Source organism: Thalia democratica, chromosome 5, assembly GCF_965202585.1.
Source record: "Thalia democratica chromosome 5, ktThaDemo2.hap1.1, whole genome shotgun sequence".
NCBI classification, from domain to species: Eukaryota; Metazoa; Chordata; class Thaliacea; order Salpida; family Salpidae; genus Thalia; species Thalia democratica.
In genome coordinates, this window is record NC_139169.1 from 57,058,697 (window position 1) to 57,074,474 (window position 15,778).

A 15,778-nucleotide genomic window follows, 5' to 3' on the forward strand; every position below is an offset into this window, starting at 1 on the left:
CCATTTTTAATTTCTTTACTACTGATTACAATTAATTGTAAATTATATAATGTTATTTGCTTTAATAACAGACTAAATACACTTCTAAATGTTAATGAACATAAATTAGTAAAAAATAGTTAGCTGAAACATTTCTAAGTTTAATCCTAAAATTATTATATACTAAGTTAAAGATACCTAGTTACTTTGAAAACTTTTAGTTAATAAATTGTTTGCCAAGGGCTGGTGTGTAAAAAATTCAGGCTTAAGTTTGTCACTTTCTAACCAAAAACTACAGAGCATAAAACATTATGAAACAAGACCTTGTTTAAAGCTTACAAAATAAATTTGAACATTTTTTTTTGTTCAATCTACGTTTCAAACTTAATTCAAACACAACGCGATCACTAAATCACTAATTGTTAAAGAAAACATCAAAAACTAAACAACTACAAAAGAGACAAAAGCAAGTTTACAGATTTCTTTCTCCTGATTACTTGCTGATGATTGAACAACATCAAGTACTCGTTCTCGCAATCCCCGTCTCCATGGCAACTCCGCTTCATGTTCCGGAAGAAACTTTTCGATTTGTAACTGACGTCATCGTTCGGATCGTCATCACTGACGTCATCGTCGTTTTCTCCTCGGAAATATTCTTGCAGCTCGTCATCGTGTTTGTCGTCTACGATGTGTTTCATCGGTCCGTGAGCCTACATTAAATTGTAGTAAAAATAACTTGACTACAAGTACGAAAATAGTTTAATTTGTTTTGAGTTAGAAGCAAACAATTTTTGTTGATTGAAAAAAAAATCCTTTAAATGAATAAACATATTGAGTTAATATAAAAAAAATTTTTTTTTAACTCATTACGTAATCAAACCACGAAATTAGTAATGAAGAAAAAAATAAAAATATTTACGTAGTCAAACCTTTTAATTTTTAAATAATCTATATAAAGACAGCAGTTAACATTTTATCGTATTTTCTAAATAACAACTAAGTTGTTGCAGCATTTAAACGTTTTTTTTTTCTCAGGAAGTAATCTATCTAACTATTATAGTTCATAAGCAATTAATTTCATGACAATCTTAAAATTTTTTTTGGGCATTATTAAGTTAATTGATTTCAATTACTAAAACTGAAATTAAGTAATAGGAGTAAAGATTACTTGCAATATATAAACTTTTTTTTAACTAAGCAATCAAGTTTAAGAATAAAAAAATTTCAACAGTGTTATGTAAAATGTAACTAGTCTTTCAAAAGTTTATAAAACAGTTGAAAAAACTTTATCTGAATACTGCTATGTAAGAACACTAAACAATCAAGGTTAAAACTCTAAAATATATATCTGGATTACAATTTTTTTCTAGCTTAACAATATTTATGTTTGTCTGTTTGTTTTATCAGGTTATACTTGGAAAAGGAAATTGACTTGAAACTATGGTAGTGATTTTAATTACATCAAAGTTATTTTAAAAGGAATTTTCGTTTTCTTTATAAACATAAACTGTTAATTAAAGTTTCAAAAATTTTAAATATAATAAAAAAGTATAGTATACTTAAGAAGTCATATATTTTAAACTGATATCGCTTAAAATCTTTTAAGAATAAACAAACAACTAGTTAGTAAAAACAATGCTAATTTGTTTTAGTAAAGCTAATTTGAAAAAAAAAAGTCTATAAGTACATATTAAAAAAAAACAACTCTTTTTTCAAACTTTTTTCCCAAAAAAAAATGATTTATATAAGTTAAAAACAATTTACTTGCAATAGAACATACTTACTCTGCAAGAAACTAATTTGAGGTCGTTTACCAGTTTGTACTGGTGTGTCAGTGACAACTCAGTGTTTTTTCTTTCAATGTAAGACGAAAGTTCTTCCATGTCCAGTAACTCAGCATACTTGCTAGAGTTTAAGCGCATGTTTCTGTTATGAGAAACATTAACAAACTTATCAATCTATTTTTAACAAAGGGTATTAAAAGTTTTTAAGCTAATAAAGAAGCGAACACAATTGTAGTTATATGTCTTCAAGTAAGTTAAACAAAAAAAAGTAATAAAGAAATGAAAATAAATTTCCATGTCAGAATAACTATCAAAATAAATTAATCCTGAAATTAAAATATTTAATAGTATTATTAAATCGCTTACTAATATTAGTTTCAGACTACTAATGTTCTTAAAGAAATAAGTATTAGGACCTACAAAAAGTCGTATTTAAGAATTGTAATACTATAGTAACTATTTTTTGTATAAAAGCTATTCAGATGACCATCAGAAAAGTTTTCAACATCGATTTAATGAAAATTTATTTAGTACGATTTTAAGTATTAATATTGTTTATTGAACGAAAAAAAAGCGCTCAAATATTTGTCCAAGGACCTGGTGTACAAAAAAACCTTTCAATTATTGAGTCATTAAACTATTATCATAATTAAATTACAACTTAAATAAATAAAAATTAAAAACTTTTGTGCAAATGATATTTTCTTTGCTTTTTAAGTGATAGAAAATAATAAAAATATTAACAAATTACTGCTTAAATAAACCAAATCAACTGTGCTTTTTTTTAATTTGTTTTACTTTACTTATCAACTGCCAGATAAGCTCTAAAAGTACTTTTTATAATCAAAACGTTGAAAACTAAAGCAAACAGAAAGACAATAATTATTTAAATAGTAATATAAAATTTATTTTAATATTTCTAATTGAAAGAGAATACCTATGTAAAATAACTAGCAAAACTCAAAAATAATTTCCAAATCCAAACCTGACGAAACCGTTCAATTCAAACTCCAGCTTGGAATCTTCGCGAAAGTTCATCCGCACAGCAGCGCTCTTTCCCGGTAGCATTTTCACCGCCAGCGTCATCCTCAAACCACCGTTAGATGGCGGTGTTGCGCTATGGGGAAAATCCCCGTCGAAGATCACCGCCCTGCCGAAGAGGGGAAGCACCGCGGCGACGATCTCGTTTACTTCGTCATCGTCGTGCTGCCATCGCTCCCAGAACACCGTTTCTCCTGGTGTTGTGACGTCACAGTAAAGTTACGCGGTTGGTGATTCTGTGAAAGGTGATAACAAAAGTGTTGATGAGTGCAAAAAATAAAAATGACAAATTTAGTAATTATTTTCCACATGCATAATTAATTTTTATGATAAGCAACAAACATAAAAATTTTCTTTTTTCTTTTTTTGATTTAAAACTTCATCGAAAAAATTATAAATATATTGTATTTATGATTGTTTGGTACTGTTACTTGAACATTGAAAACTTTTAATTTATACATGACTAGTTGTTAATATAAAACTTTTGAGAATAACTGAGAATTTAGTGAGTCAACTAATTTTATGCGATTATCTATAGCTTCAGATTTTCTATTCAAAAACTTAGGATGAAGCAAATGATGTGTAAATAAATAACAAAACAACTTTAAAGATTTTTATCATTTCTATGTAATAATTTACGTTTGAAAAAATATTTTTTATAAAAATTAATTCACTTTAAAAAACTATCTACACATTATACTTTGTAATTATTCCTATTAGTTAAAAACCATAAAAGCTTTTAATTCCAATTTCTAAAAAATGATTAACTACAAAAACACTCAATAAAATACAAACCGCGGTTGTGGGCCGTCCAGTTGGGAGAAAGGTACAATAGAAAGGTGACTGTGTCGTCACCATCGAAGCTGGTGTCCAGATGCACCCTGGTGTGATCATTTTCTCTTATTATGTTCACACCAATATCGTACGGGTACCACTCGCCTGCAAATTGTTAGTTATACTAATTGTTCCTACTGAAAATTTGTTGAATGTTTAAGTGGTTATAAAAGTAAAGTATAAGTTGGCTGATGATATATAGTTTACTACTGTTTTTGTTATTTTGACTAAACAGTATGATAAATTATATTAGTTTTAGTATACATTATAGACTAAACGCTGTCACTACAAAATTTAACGTTAAACACCAATAAATACAACTAAACGATTAAAAAATATTTATGAATTTTCCTTAATGCAATTAAAAATATAATTTAAATTCTGAGCTCAGAGATTCTAAAACACTCACAACACTTTCTTAATTCAATATGAGAGTTAATCTTGATCATTTTAATTATTATATGTTTAGTCATATGCTTATTTAATTAAACGCTTAATTTAAGTATATTTAGTAAAAAACTTTTTATATCACTATTTTTTTTGATGTGTTACTTTAATAAATAATAAATGTTTCTAACGATTAATAAACCTTTATAAATTTATTCAGCTCGATTGAACTTGATTTAAAATTTGAACTAAACCACACACAACCTTTGTACGACTCCCCGTAGTGCTTGTTAGTGGCGGCCAGCACCGACTTCCACATGTTGGTTTTGACGAACTCGTAAGCGTTGATGCCGGTGATCCACTGCACGTTGTCGCTGTCGCTGTCCAGGCTGTTGTCGTAGTACATGAGCGCGTGATTCTCTAACACGAACGACCTCAAGCTGAGTATTTCGTCATAATCGAATAATCCGTCCACCACCATCATCTTGGAAACAATACCAAGTTAAATTACTGATTAGACTTTAAAATAATTAAGAACAACTTTTAAGCTAAAATAAAAGTTGAGCAATATTTTTACTAATAGAATTTTATTTTAGCTCGTAAAATAAACAATGGTAACCTAATCACTTACAAAAATATATTAAATAATATTTTTTTAAATGCCAATTTGATTGAGTAAATATTTAAAAGAACTGATTTTGTGATTTCTTTACTAATTCTACTTTTACTACGAATTTAATTAAGTAAAATTAATAAGATTTGCTTTTATATTGAATTAGAAATTAAGCAGGTTTTTAACTAACTGAATTTTATTTTAATGCTTAAAATAGTTGTAAAATTAAAAAACTGTAAAATAAAAAACCGGTAAGCAAAACATTAGAAAAATTTGATCATAAACTTTTACTTACTATGGTAATGAAAAGTCAATTTAAACCTAAAAAAACTGAATTTTTCAAAAAAAAAGAATTTATACATCTATTGGAGAACTAAAGATCTAAACGATTATTTACAAATGGTAGTTTACTTTTATGAAATTTAAAAACTCAATATATTGCTAGATTAGTAATGAACTTAACAATTATTTAACCTTTATTTAATGTATAAGGAAAAAGCTTGGAAAGTTTATGCTTCTGTTAATATACATTTATTTATAATAGAATTTAGATATTTCGTTTATTACAAAACACTAACAAATGCTTAATAACTTAATTTATTAGTATAACATTGCGAAAAAAATTAGAGGTTTGCCACTTTTTGGTGCAAAATAATCTAGTCTGAGTGCCAAAAACTGGACTGAGACAGCCTGAGTCTATTAAAAACCTCATAAATATTTAAGTGGAATTTACTTTTACCAGAATCCTGTATATGTTCACATTATAAATAAGAATATAAAAGAGTACAATTTAAAATATATGCTTGAACGCTTTTGTCTACGCAACTCAAAATATAAGTAAAATATTTAATATTTTAAAAGTTTTAAATTCAGAATTAGGAGTAAACAAGTTTTTTTTTTGTTTATATGGTAGTACTAGTTATTAAAAATGACTATAAACAAATTTAGTTTAAGAACTATTATTTTTTCATGTATATTATATATTTAATTTTTTAATTAATAAAAAATTTGCTGAAAAATACGTATTAAATGCTGAAAAAGTTGACCACGGTAAACTTTTTGTAAACAAACTGTTTATGCTATCACCATAAATTATAACTTCAGCATTTAAGTAAAAAATAAAATATTATAAAATTGTGTGTTTTAGCTGCAGGGCGAAAAATTTTACATAATATTGGAAATCAACACTATCAACTTCATAGAACTATCAACATTAGAACATAACAAAATAAAAGAATAAAAAATTTTCAAACTAATTAACTCAATCTTAAGTTTTAACAAAAAACACTGTTTTTTCAAAAAACATTCTAAATGAAATTAAGTTTGAAGTTTAATCTTATGTATATAAAAACTTAATTTTAAACTTGATACATTTACTGTAGTTACACAACATTTCAAAACAGTTTTAGTAAACAAGTGAAGTTGTATATTTGTTTTATATTGTATGATTAGTACAAACATATACTTTCTAAATTTACTGCACTTTTTAATATGGATATAAATCTTATTTTAGAATAGAAAAACCAGTAAAAATTGTAAAATGTGTAAAAAATTAAAATACATATACAGTGCTTATTCACTTATCCAGACACTCACTTATCCAGACAGTTTCAGTCGAGAAGAAAATTCAAAAAGTTTTAAGTATTAAACACAAAAATTTTTGTGTGGTACAAAGATTTAAGCTTTGATGCTGAAAGAATATTTCAAGTAATCTTATAAATTTTTCAATTTAGTTCATTATTTAGACGTAATAATACTTCTAAAGCTTACATTCAAACTTTGTTCAAAACAATGTTATTCGAAAAATGACTTAAAGCTGTTTATTTAAACTTTTAAAGTTTTTTTGGTAGTTGATTAAATTTTAAGTTTTTTAGAAAATAAATGTATAACAGATATTTTTCGTTTGATTTTTAATTAAAACTATATTATAAAAGCTGTTAATTCAAATAATTTTATTTAAGATGAGGTGCATGACATTTTTTTTAAAGTTATATAAGTTTGACACACTCAACATACCAGGTTTTAGAAATTGACAAGACATCAAAAAAAGAAAACGAGTTGCACTAGCCATCGAAAACAAACAAGAAGCTTGTAAAATTGTAAAAAGCAACGTGCTAAAGTCTTTTATAGTTGAGCAGTTTAGCATAGGCAGGTTGACTTTGTACGACATTTTGAAAAGTGAAGAAAAGTTTAAAGCAGAAAAAGAGGAGCTGAGTTTTTATTATTTATTATGGATTGTACAATATACAGCAGTTATATTGTTTTATGAAAAAATAAGATTTTTTGTACTTATCCAGAAAAATGCTTATCCGTACATGTTTACAGAAAAAACTTGCCCAACTATAATACAACTTGCTCCTTATAAGTGAATAAGCATTATACTACATTGTAAAAATACTTATCACTATTTTAGCTCAATTAGTTTTTAAAAATGAATTGAATTAACCCTTTTTCCCATCTCATTTTCAACTAATTTGTAAATATTTCCTTGGTATTCCTCAAAAGTTCTTGGGTTTTTTGTGTGATTTTTGATCCACTTATCAAGTTCCTAAAAATTTTTATATAAACTTGATTTAAAAATTAAATTACTTCTAATACACAACACACTTTTTTAAGTATTAAGTAATTTCTAAGCACACAAATTTAGTAAACAAAAGATAATATTGAAAATTCTTATTGAAAACTTTTAATAATATGCAAAAGTTAAACTAATTTGCTAGTAAAACATAAAAGTGTAACATAACATTAAAAAATGTAAAACTTGCATCTTTAAATGATACAAAATTAGTTTAATATTTAACTAGTTCAACAAAAAAGGTTTAATTCATTTTATCATTGGAAGAGAAATCTATTCAATTTAAAAAAATTAAGCTTATCTTATATAACAACAAAATTTACAATATCTAGCAACATTATAAAGCTTACATAACTTAATTGAGTTATAATTTTGGTTAGATGTTAAAAATATAAACTTAACACATTATTGATTATGAAAACAAGTATTTTCACCATGTAATAACTAACAAAATAACACTTATTAATTCTTTTTTAAACATGTTAACTTAAATTATCCATAAAGTTTGAAAACAATTTGCTTGAAATAAAAATTTTTTGAAAGAATATCTCAATAAAAAGTACATAAAGTTTTTATGGCTTGAATATCAATTAAATTGTAACAGTTAAATTGTTTATAAATACAAAAACCAACCACTGTTTCATCAACCACAGCATCCTTATACACATTAACATTTTTCTCATTTTCGAACGTGGCAACAACAAACTTGCCATCCTGGTTCTGGCTGAAACTCGGCGGTCTCACAACCAGGTCACCATCAAGAGGGGGCAGCACAACAACCCTTCCAAATCTGGGTCGGACTCTAGCCAATTCTTCCGTACCAGAACTGCTGTAAAGTACTAACTCCCCATAAGAGTTTTTCTTCCAAATTGGACTGATGAAAATTACCACTGTGGTTTGGTTTGGCCAACTGCTGATTAAAGTCCTTTCTTCGCCTCTGCTAACAACCGTGGAGTAAACAGAAGACATAACCAACTTTTCTTTGGATTTTCTTTGAAAACTTTGAAAAGTAAAGTAGTTTATTAAAACTTCTTTCAAAAAATCTTATAAACAATAGATAAATATTCATTGTTTCATAATAACCAGTTTAGGTGAGGCAAACTGTTTTTTTAAACAATATAAAACAATAACATTACTTAAATAATGGCATTTTTTATACTGAACATAAATTACCCAAGTATTAAGCTGTAGATTATCAATTAAAGACAAATTAACAACTAATTAGATGACTAAATGATTTATTTATTTGCTATATTGGGTTCAATCTTTAAGTTTTAATAAATTTAAAAGGCTATTGAAAAATATAAAAACAAACTTTTTTGTTGACAACACAGCTTTATTCAGTAGCTGACCAAACCTTGTAATTTTAATTAAGTCAGCATCATGGTGTGCTTTCAAACTTAACTTAGGACTGGTACTAATACGATATCTTTCTGCTGCAGCCATATATGCTTGTATGGCATAAGAATGTGCTTGACTAAAAATATCATCAAAAATGAAAACCTGATAAATAAGTTTAGTCATAAATTTAGCCAGCTTACAACTTGAAGCTATAACTTCATACTATATATAAGGTTAAACATAAATGAAATATCAATATAAAACTAGTTTAAAAAAAAGTGTATAAAAGTTATTAAAATTAGTATATTTTAAATATATTATAATCACAAAATAGATTTCATACTGCCAAGTAACTAAGAAAATCAGTGACACACAGCACTTATTTGAAAAATGTAGTTGTTACTGAAGGACTAATATTTTAATCACCTTGTTTACTTAATCAAGAACTATTTTAGAAACAAACATATTTTAATGTTAAAGTCTTATCTAAAGCTCAACTAATAGTTATAGATACAAAAAAAAATTATATGTATACTTTTATCAATAATAAAGGTCTGAAGTTGTAAATGGTATTTACTAAGAAGTATTGATTTTGCTGTAACTTTACAATTACAACAACATTTTAATTTGTCTTTCTATCCTAAATGATCATTTGTGTTATTTACTTGAGTTTTTGTTAATTATAGTCAATAAGTTATAAAAATTATACCTAGAAAGATTTCTTTAAAACTAAGTCTAAATGTTAAGATTTTAATACAAATATTTATGATTGTAAAATATAATTCTTAAAAGGTCTAGGATACAGTCAAAGTGTGTTGTGATTATTTTTAAACGTCTTCAAATAAATAATCAATGAATGGACTCTTGTTTTAAAAAATCTAAAAATTTGTTTTGCACATAAATTTTTTTGATACTTCCAAAAAAAGTTAATCTCATCCTCAATAAACTTGAAGTAAAAACAAACAAAACTTTTCTTTATTATCATTATTAAAACTAAAAAAAACTGTTTGTTTTTACTTCAATTTTTTAGGATGAGAAACACTCTGGAAAATACTCCAAACTTTATTATCCAAAACAAACTTGTAGTTAAAAGAAGAAAACAATTCTTGAATAATTTATTTATGATTTTCATAGAACTTAAGATTTAAAACACTTAGATATATTTAAACTTTTTACAGATATATAATAAAACTTGTTTATAAATAAACTCTACCTTACTACAGAAAATTAAAAATCATATAATAAATTATTTCAAGTTTTTTTTATTAACAAGTTTAACCTTCTTTGTCTCTCCAATATCTATAACAGAGCTGGCATTTACTTCTTCAGAAAAATATACAGGGTTAGATACAATTTCATTTAAACAAGTTAACAGTATTATGTAAAAATACATGTTAACTCTTAAAATTTAACTCATAAATCTATTAAATAAAGTATTAAAAATAAAATAAACAATTATTTTCATTAGTCCTGCAGACAACAAGTTTTTGGTTGTTTTTAGCATTTTTTGACCTCAAATAAATTAGTGCTAAACAATAAAACTTTATATATAAAAGTTAAATTCTCATAAAATTTTGGTTTGATCAAAGAAAAAAGATGAATCATTTTCAATAGAAACTAAAAGTAAATTTGTTTTTTAACTAATCATTGTTCTAAACTTAAAATTTAATCCGAGTTATGTGATACACTGTTATTTAGTTTTGAAATATTGAAAACATGATCATTTTAACTTAAAGCCTTTCATTAAAATTCAACAAGATTATTCTTTTTTTGATTAGTAAATTTTTTAGATTCTTAAAATAAATATAAAGTATTTGAACATTAGCATAAAAATTGCAAAAACTAAAATTCATTTGATTATCCTACGCAAATCAGTTATTTGATTTGTTTTTTTTATAATTTTTATTATTAAAAATTATTGAGTCCTTACAAAAACTTTTGTAGTAATAAATTTGGACTCTGAAGAACCCATAAGTAAATTTTTAGATCTTAAAAATAAATATAAAGTACTTGAACATTTGCATAAAAATTTCAAAAAAAAATATGTAATACGCATACTGTATACACTGATTACTTCTTGTTAATCTGTTAAAGAGGAAAAAGTAAAAATTATATTTTTTCACTGAAAAAAAAACTATCCTGAGTTTTTTATAAAACTTTAAGCACCTTAGTCAGCCTGATTTTCTTTAACTTGAAAAAATTCCACTATAGCCTAAGTAAGTGAAACTCATGTGGAAATTAGAATAGCCCTGTAGGACTCTAAAAACAAATGTATACTAGATTTACATTCAACAACAGGTGTGCAAAATTAAACTTATTTTTATAAAGAATTGTTTGTGTAAGAGCTTTTTTTTGAAGTGTAATTTTGTCCACGAAAAAACGACTACATGTGGGAACCCTGCTGAAATTATATTTGTTTTTCTCTATCTTTGATATGACTTAGGTATGTAGCTTTTGTTGCATAAAAAACAACAAAAAAAATATTTAATTTGTTTTTCTTTTAAACTACAAAAAGTTGCACTTCTGGAACTTATTGATATTATCTTAGGTCTGTTACAAATTACAAACTTAGTATAGCTAGTAATGAAAGATTGGTGTATGTAACTTTCTTCATTTTGAAAATAAATTTGAATGAGTCAAAAACACATTGTTTTAATTTAGGTTCTTTTATATTGCAACTACTTTCTCCTTTGGTAAACTTCCTGTTTTATGATTTATAACAGGGTTGGGTTTCCTTTTTCAACTAAAAGACTAATTTTCTTAAAAAACTTTGCTCGTGGGGTACATTCAGCATTGTTACTATAAATTTAAAGTGTTTGTTAAATAATTGTAGTATCCAATTAACTAGAGATTATTTCGGTTAACTTAAGCAAAGCTGTGATTTTTTCACACCATTATTCAATAAGCAATAAAATACACTGCACCGCAGTCTTCATAACCATTAACAATTGTCCATGATATTTTCTGCGACCTGGTTTCAACCTCAAGGACTCACCAGGAAGGCGTAGTCACGATAAACCGTGTTAGCAGCAAACCAAGTATGTATACATATTTTCGCTCTAAAGCGTTCGTTTGTTAGTACAGTCAAACTTGATGCAAATAAATCATTTACAACTAAACGTCAAACTTATATTTTGTTTTAAAATAGAAAGTAGTTTACGCTCAGTGCTTTTTCAACCGTTAAGCATCTATTTAACAAACCAAAAAATTATGAGGGTGTAGAGCAGGGTTTCTAAACTTGAAAATTTACAGAAATTTAGGTGCCCATGAGCAGTAAAGGGGCCACAGGGGGCCATAAGGTCATAAACTTAAACTTGCTCTAGACATTCTAGAGTTGATGATGAATTTTAAAAAAACTCTTAGGCGTTTTTATTAGTAGTTTAAAAACTTATACTAGACACTATGGAAAAATTTTAGGAACTTTAGTCGGCCATAAGCTTTAAAAGCGGAACCACATGGCTATAATTTGAAACTTACACTAGATATTCTAGAGTTGATGATGTAAAGCAAAACAAAAGAGGTCTTAGACAGTTTTAATGGTAGTTTTTTGACTAATCTTGTTGGAGGGGGCCTTAGCTTGTTTAATATTTCGAAAGGGGGCGTTTAAAAAAAAAAAGTTTGGGAAACTCTGGTACAGAGTTACTTTTTTTGATAAAAAAAAAAAGTTGTCTCAGACTTGAAGCCATTCTCATTGACTGTTCTCAAGTCTCTGTATATTAAATTTTAAAATTTAAAAAGATTAAAATTTCTGTGTGCAACTCACCACTTTACCAAATAATGTATGTTTTTACGTTGATTTTAATGTATATTAAGTTTTTAAGTAAGATATTTATTTGGTGTAATATATATACATACCTTTTCTGATTTATGTCTTAATATTTTTAAGAGTAAACTAAGGTTTGATTTTTACAAATTTAAAAAAGTTTATTTTGAGTTTGATTGTTTTATTTTAACACAGCATTAAGGTGAACCTCAAGATCATTAACAACAAATATTGTGGTTCAGTTTAATGCTAATGGTGATAGCGCGAAAACATCTCAACTTTTCGGAAGATGGTAAAAAACGTTAGTATAACATTACTAATTCATAAATTTTATTTAGTTTATTCTAATATGGGCTGTACATTTAAATTTATTTAAATTAGTATGTTATAAAATAACTATTCAAAATATAAATTTAGAATATAAATTTAAGTTTTTGCTAACAAAAGATCCTAATGAAACAAGTTCACTGGAATATAAATAAAAACAAATTGTACACTAATCTTCCTTTATTGTACCAACATATGTTTCTGTGTATTAACGGATTAACATACTTCAACTGAGTTTTGAATAGGAAGAATAACTGATAAGGAATCAATATATAAACATATATTGGAACAATAAAGGAAGATTACTGTATAATTTGTTTTTATTATGTTATAAAATACCTGTTTTTTATATATTTATAGTTAAATATGTTGCACCATTACTTTTAGCCTAGCCTAGACATGAAAACTAAACTACGAGATTGGTTGAGAACGTCATAAAATACAATAAAAGTATCAGTTATTTTATATCCAACATAAACGAAAAAAAAAGAAACTATACCAAGAACTAAGGGGTAATAAAGTTTTTTTTTTCACTTAAGTTTTTCATGCTATGAGTATTTCATTTTTTAAATTTTTCTTTGCTGCACTATGAAATAATCATAAACGTTTTTTATATCTAAAGATATCTAAGAACAATATTATTAAGTACAACATCTAAACATAACATGTAAAACTTTTTTTTACTTTGTTTCTTATTTAAACTTTATATTTCGCGCTTATACTGAAAAAATACTTTACTTAAAAATGAACTATTTTTGAACTATTGTACTAAGAAATCCTTCCACCAAATTCTTGAATCTTGATCGTCAATTTATTTATCATGTTCAATAACTTAAACATTGTATACAAATCCCTTAGTTTGCAGAACTTTTTTTCTGATAACATTTTTGTATGTATGGTTTTTTATAACTTACTCACGACATTTTTAGATTTTTTTTGATGAAATATGTAAGTTATTTATGTTAATTTAACCAGAAGCATAAGTTTAATATTGGACGAAAAGTTTTGATTTAAAATAAACTTTTTAAATAGGGCCTTATTCATAGTTTTTCAATTGTCTGTGTCTCAGTTAAACATTACTTTTTTTTTCAAAAAATATTTAAACCTTACAGCTGTTTAATTTTTAATTACTTATATTTTTAGTTTAGAATTATTTCAATTTAAGGTTATTATAAACTTACATCTTTTCATGGATTATTGCATTTTTTATATTAAAAAGCATATTAAACAAAAAACTGAATTTTTACGCCGCTTCGACTTTTCCTCAGTCATTATCATAAACAAAATAACTAAAAACAGTGTTAAACAACTAAATATATAAAACATATTAAGTAATAAGATATATATAAACAGCTATACATTAAAAATTACAAACTTAAGTAAATTACAAGGTTAACAATAAATTTTATGCACATAAACATTTATACATGGTAAAAAAATATACAGCTAAACAAAAATTCTTAATGTGTGCGTTGAAATAAATTGTTTGTATAAAATTAGATTATAATGTTTATAAAAATTGCTTACAGTTTGAATTTTATAATTCAATTTTATACAAAAAAATAAATAAATCGGGTATCATCCACATGTTAAAATATTTTGATAGTTGTATATTTTTTACAATGTATAAATGTTTATGTGCATACATTTTATCGTTAGCCTTGTAATTTTACTGTTTTTTGTAATTTTTTATGTATAACTGTTTATATATATCTTATTACTTCATCTATTTTATGTATTTAATTGTTTTATAGTTGTATTTAATTTTTAGTTATTTTGCACAGTTTTATCTTTGATAATGACTGAGGAAAAGTCGAAACGGCGTCAAAATGAAATAAACTATGAACTGTAATGTGCATCTCTTTGAAAAAGTTTATAAAAGCTCAAGTATCTTATCCTGTATTTTTTCTTTGCTAAAAGTTTTATCATCAAGACTAACTTAAAAGTTACGAAATTTTCAGTTGGTTTTGCTAGTCTAAAAATACTTTGCTAATGAGAAACAAAATATTATTTTTAGATTTCGTGCAAAACAAATATAGTTTCAAATCAGATCTAGACTTAAGCCATGGTATCTTTTTTAAGCTATAATGGTTTGGCTTTTGATATATATTTTTTCAATTGCTTATTTGTTTTTCTTTGTTCCTAAGTTTACTTACATATTTTTCAAATAGTTAAACGAGAACAAACAAATTAATATTAGAATACAACACAAACATACTATTCTAGTTTTTTTTCTACTAAGAGTTTATTTTTTAATGAAAATCTCACTAAGAAAATTTTAGTTTTGAAGGTAAAATACATATTTGATAAAACATTTTAAACTAAAAATGGTAAAGTTAAACTGTACTTATTCAGTTTAATGGCTATAACTAATCCAAAGGGTATTACTTAAATTATTTTATATATACTTAAACAAATTTTCTTACTTACTTAGTTCAACTTACATTCAAGTGTTTAGTAAAATTGAACAAAGCTTTCTTTTAAGTCAGATATCTACAATACAAGAACGACTTGTCAAAACTTAGATGTCTTACATTTTAGCACACGAGTATTGTAACTTAAATATTTTTGTTTTAAGACTGTATATAGTTCTATCGTTTATAATTTTCTATTGCTAGATTATTTGAACTTAAATTAGTTAACGGCTTTCAAAGATAAAGTATGATAAATACTCTAGCAGTCTAGCGGAAACGTAAAACATAAACGTGCTATTTATCAGTTCATAAATGTAAAACAAAGTTTTAGCTTTATACTTTATGTTTTTGTTAAAAGAACAGGGTCAAATTAACAATGCCAATTACCTAATGACAAGCTAATGTGTTACTAGTTTTTATTTATACTATGATAATAATGCTTTAAAATGTTTCTTTTTTTAACCTACTCATTCGAAATACTATATTCTTAATAACAACACTTCTCTATCCTTACTGGTTTAAAAACGATGTTTTTTGTCACCGAATTCACATTGGTTGAATTTTAAACTAAACTACACGCATTTAATATTTCAATATGTTTCAAAGTGCTTATTGAAAATTTCAGCATTGTTAGTACCTAAACTAAAATTTAAAAACAATATAGAATTTTTTGTTAACTTTTTCTTTAAAACTTAGCCCTCAGCATTAAATAAATTATGT

General features: G+C 25.5%; 1 protein-coding gene across 1 annotated transcript; it reads right to left on the minus strand.

Moving 5' to 3' along the window:
• Window positions 1-216: 216 nt before the first annotated feature.
• LOC145835901 (uncharacterized) lies at window positions 217-9,920 on the minus strand. The gene is made up of 9 exons (XM_082943654.1): window positions 9,834-9,920; window positions 8,529-8,716; window positions 7,847-8,213; window positions 7,085-7,186; window positions 4,290-4,509; window positions 3,600-3,743; window positions 2,749-2,998; window positions 1,764-1,905; window positions 217-689 (listed from the first exon to the last, which is right to left on the minus strand). The coding sequence occupies exons 2-9, from the start codon at window positions 8,657-8,659 to the stop codon at window positions 429-431; spliced, it is 1,617 nt and encodes a 538-aa protein (XP_082799780.1). The 5' UTR covers window positions 8,660-8,716; window positions 9,834-9,920; the 3' UTR covers window positions 217-428.
• Between the last annotated feature and the right edge of the window lie 5,858 nt (window positions 9,921-15,778).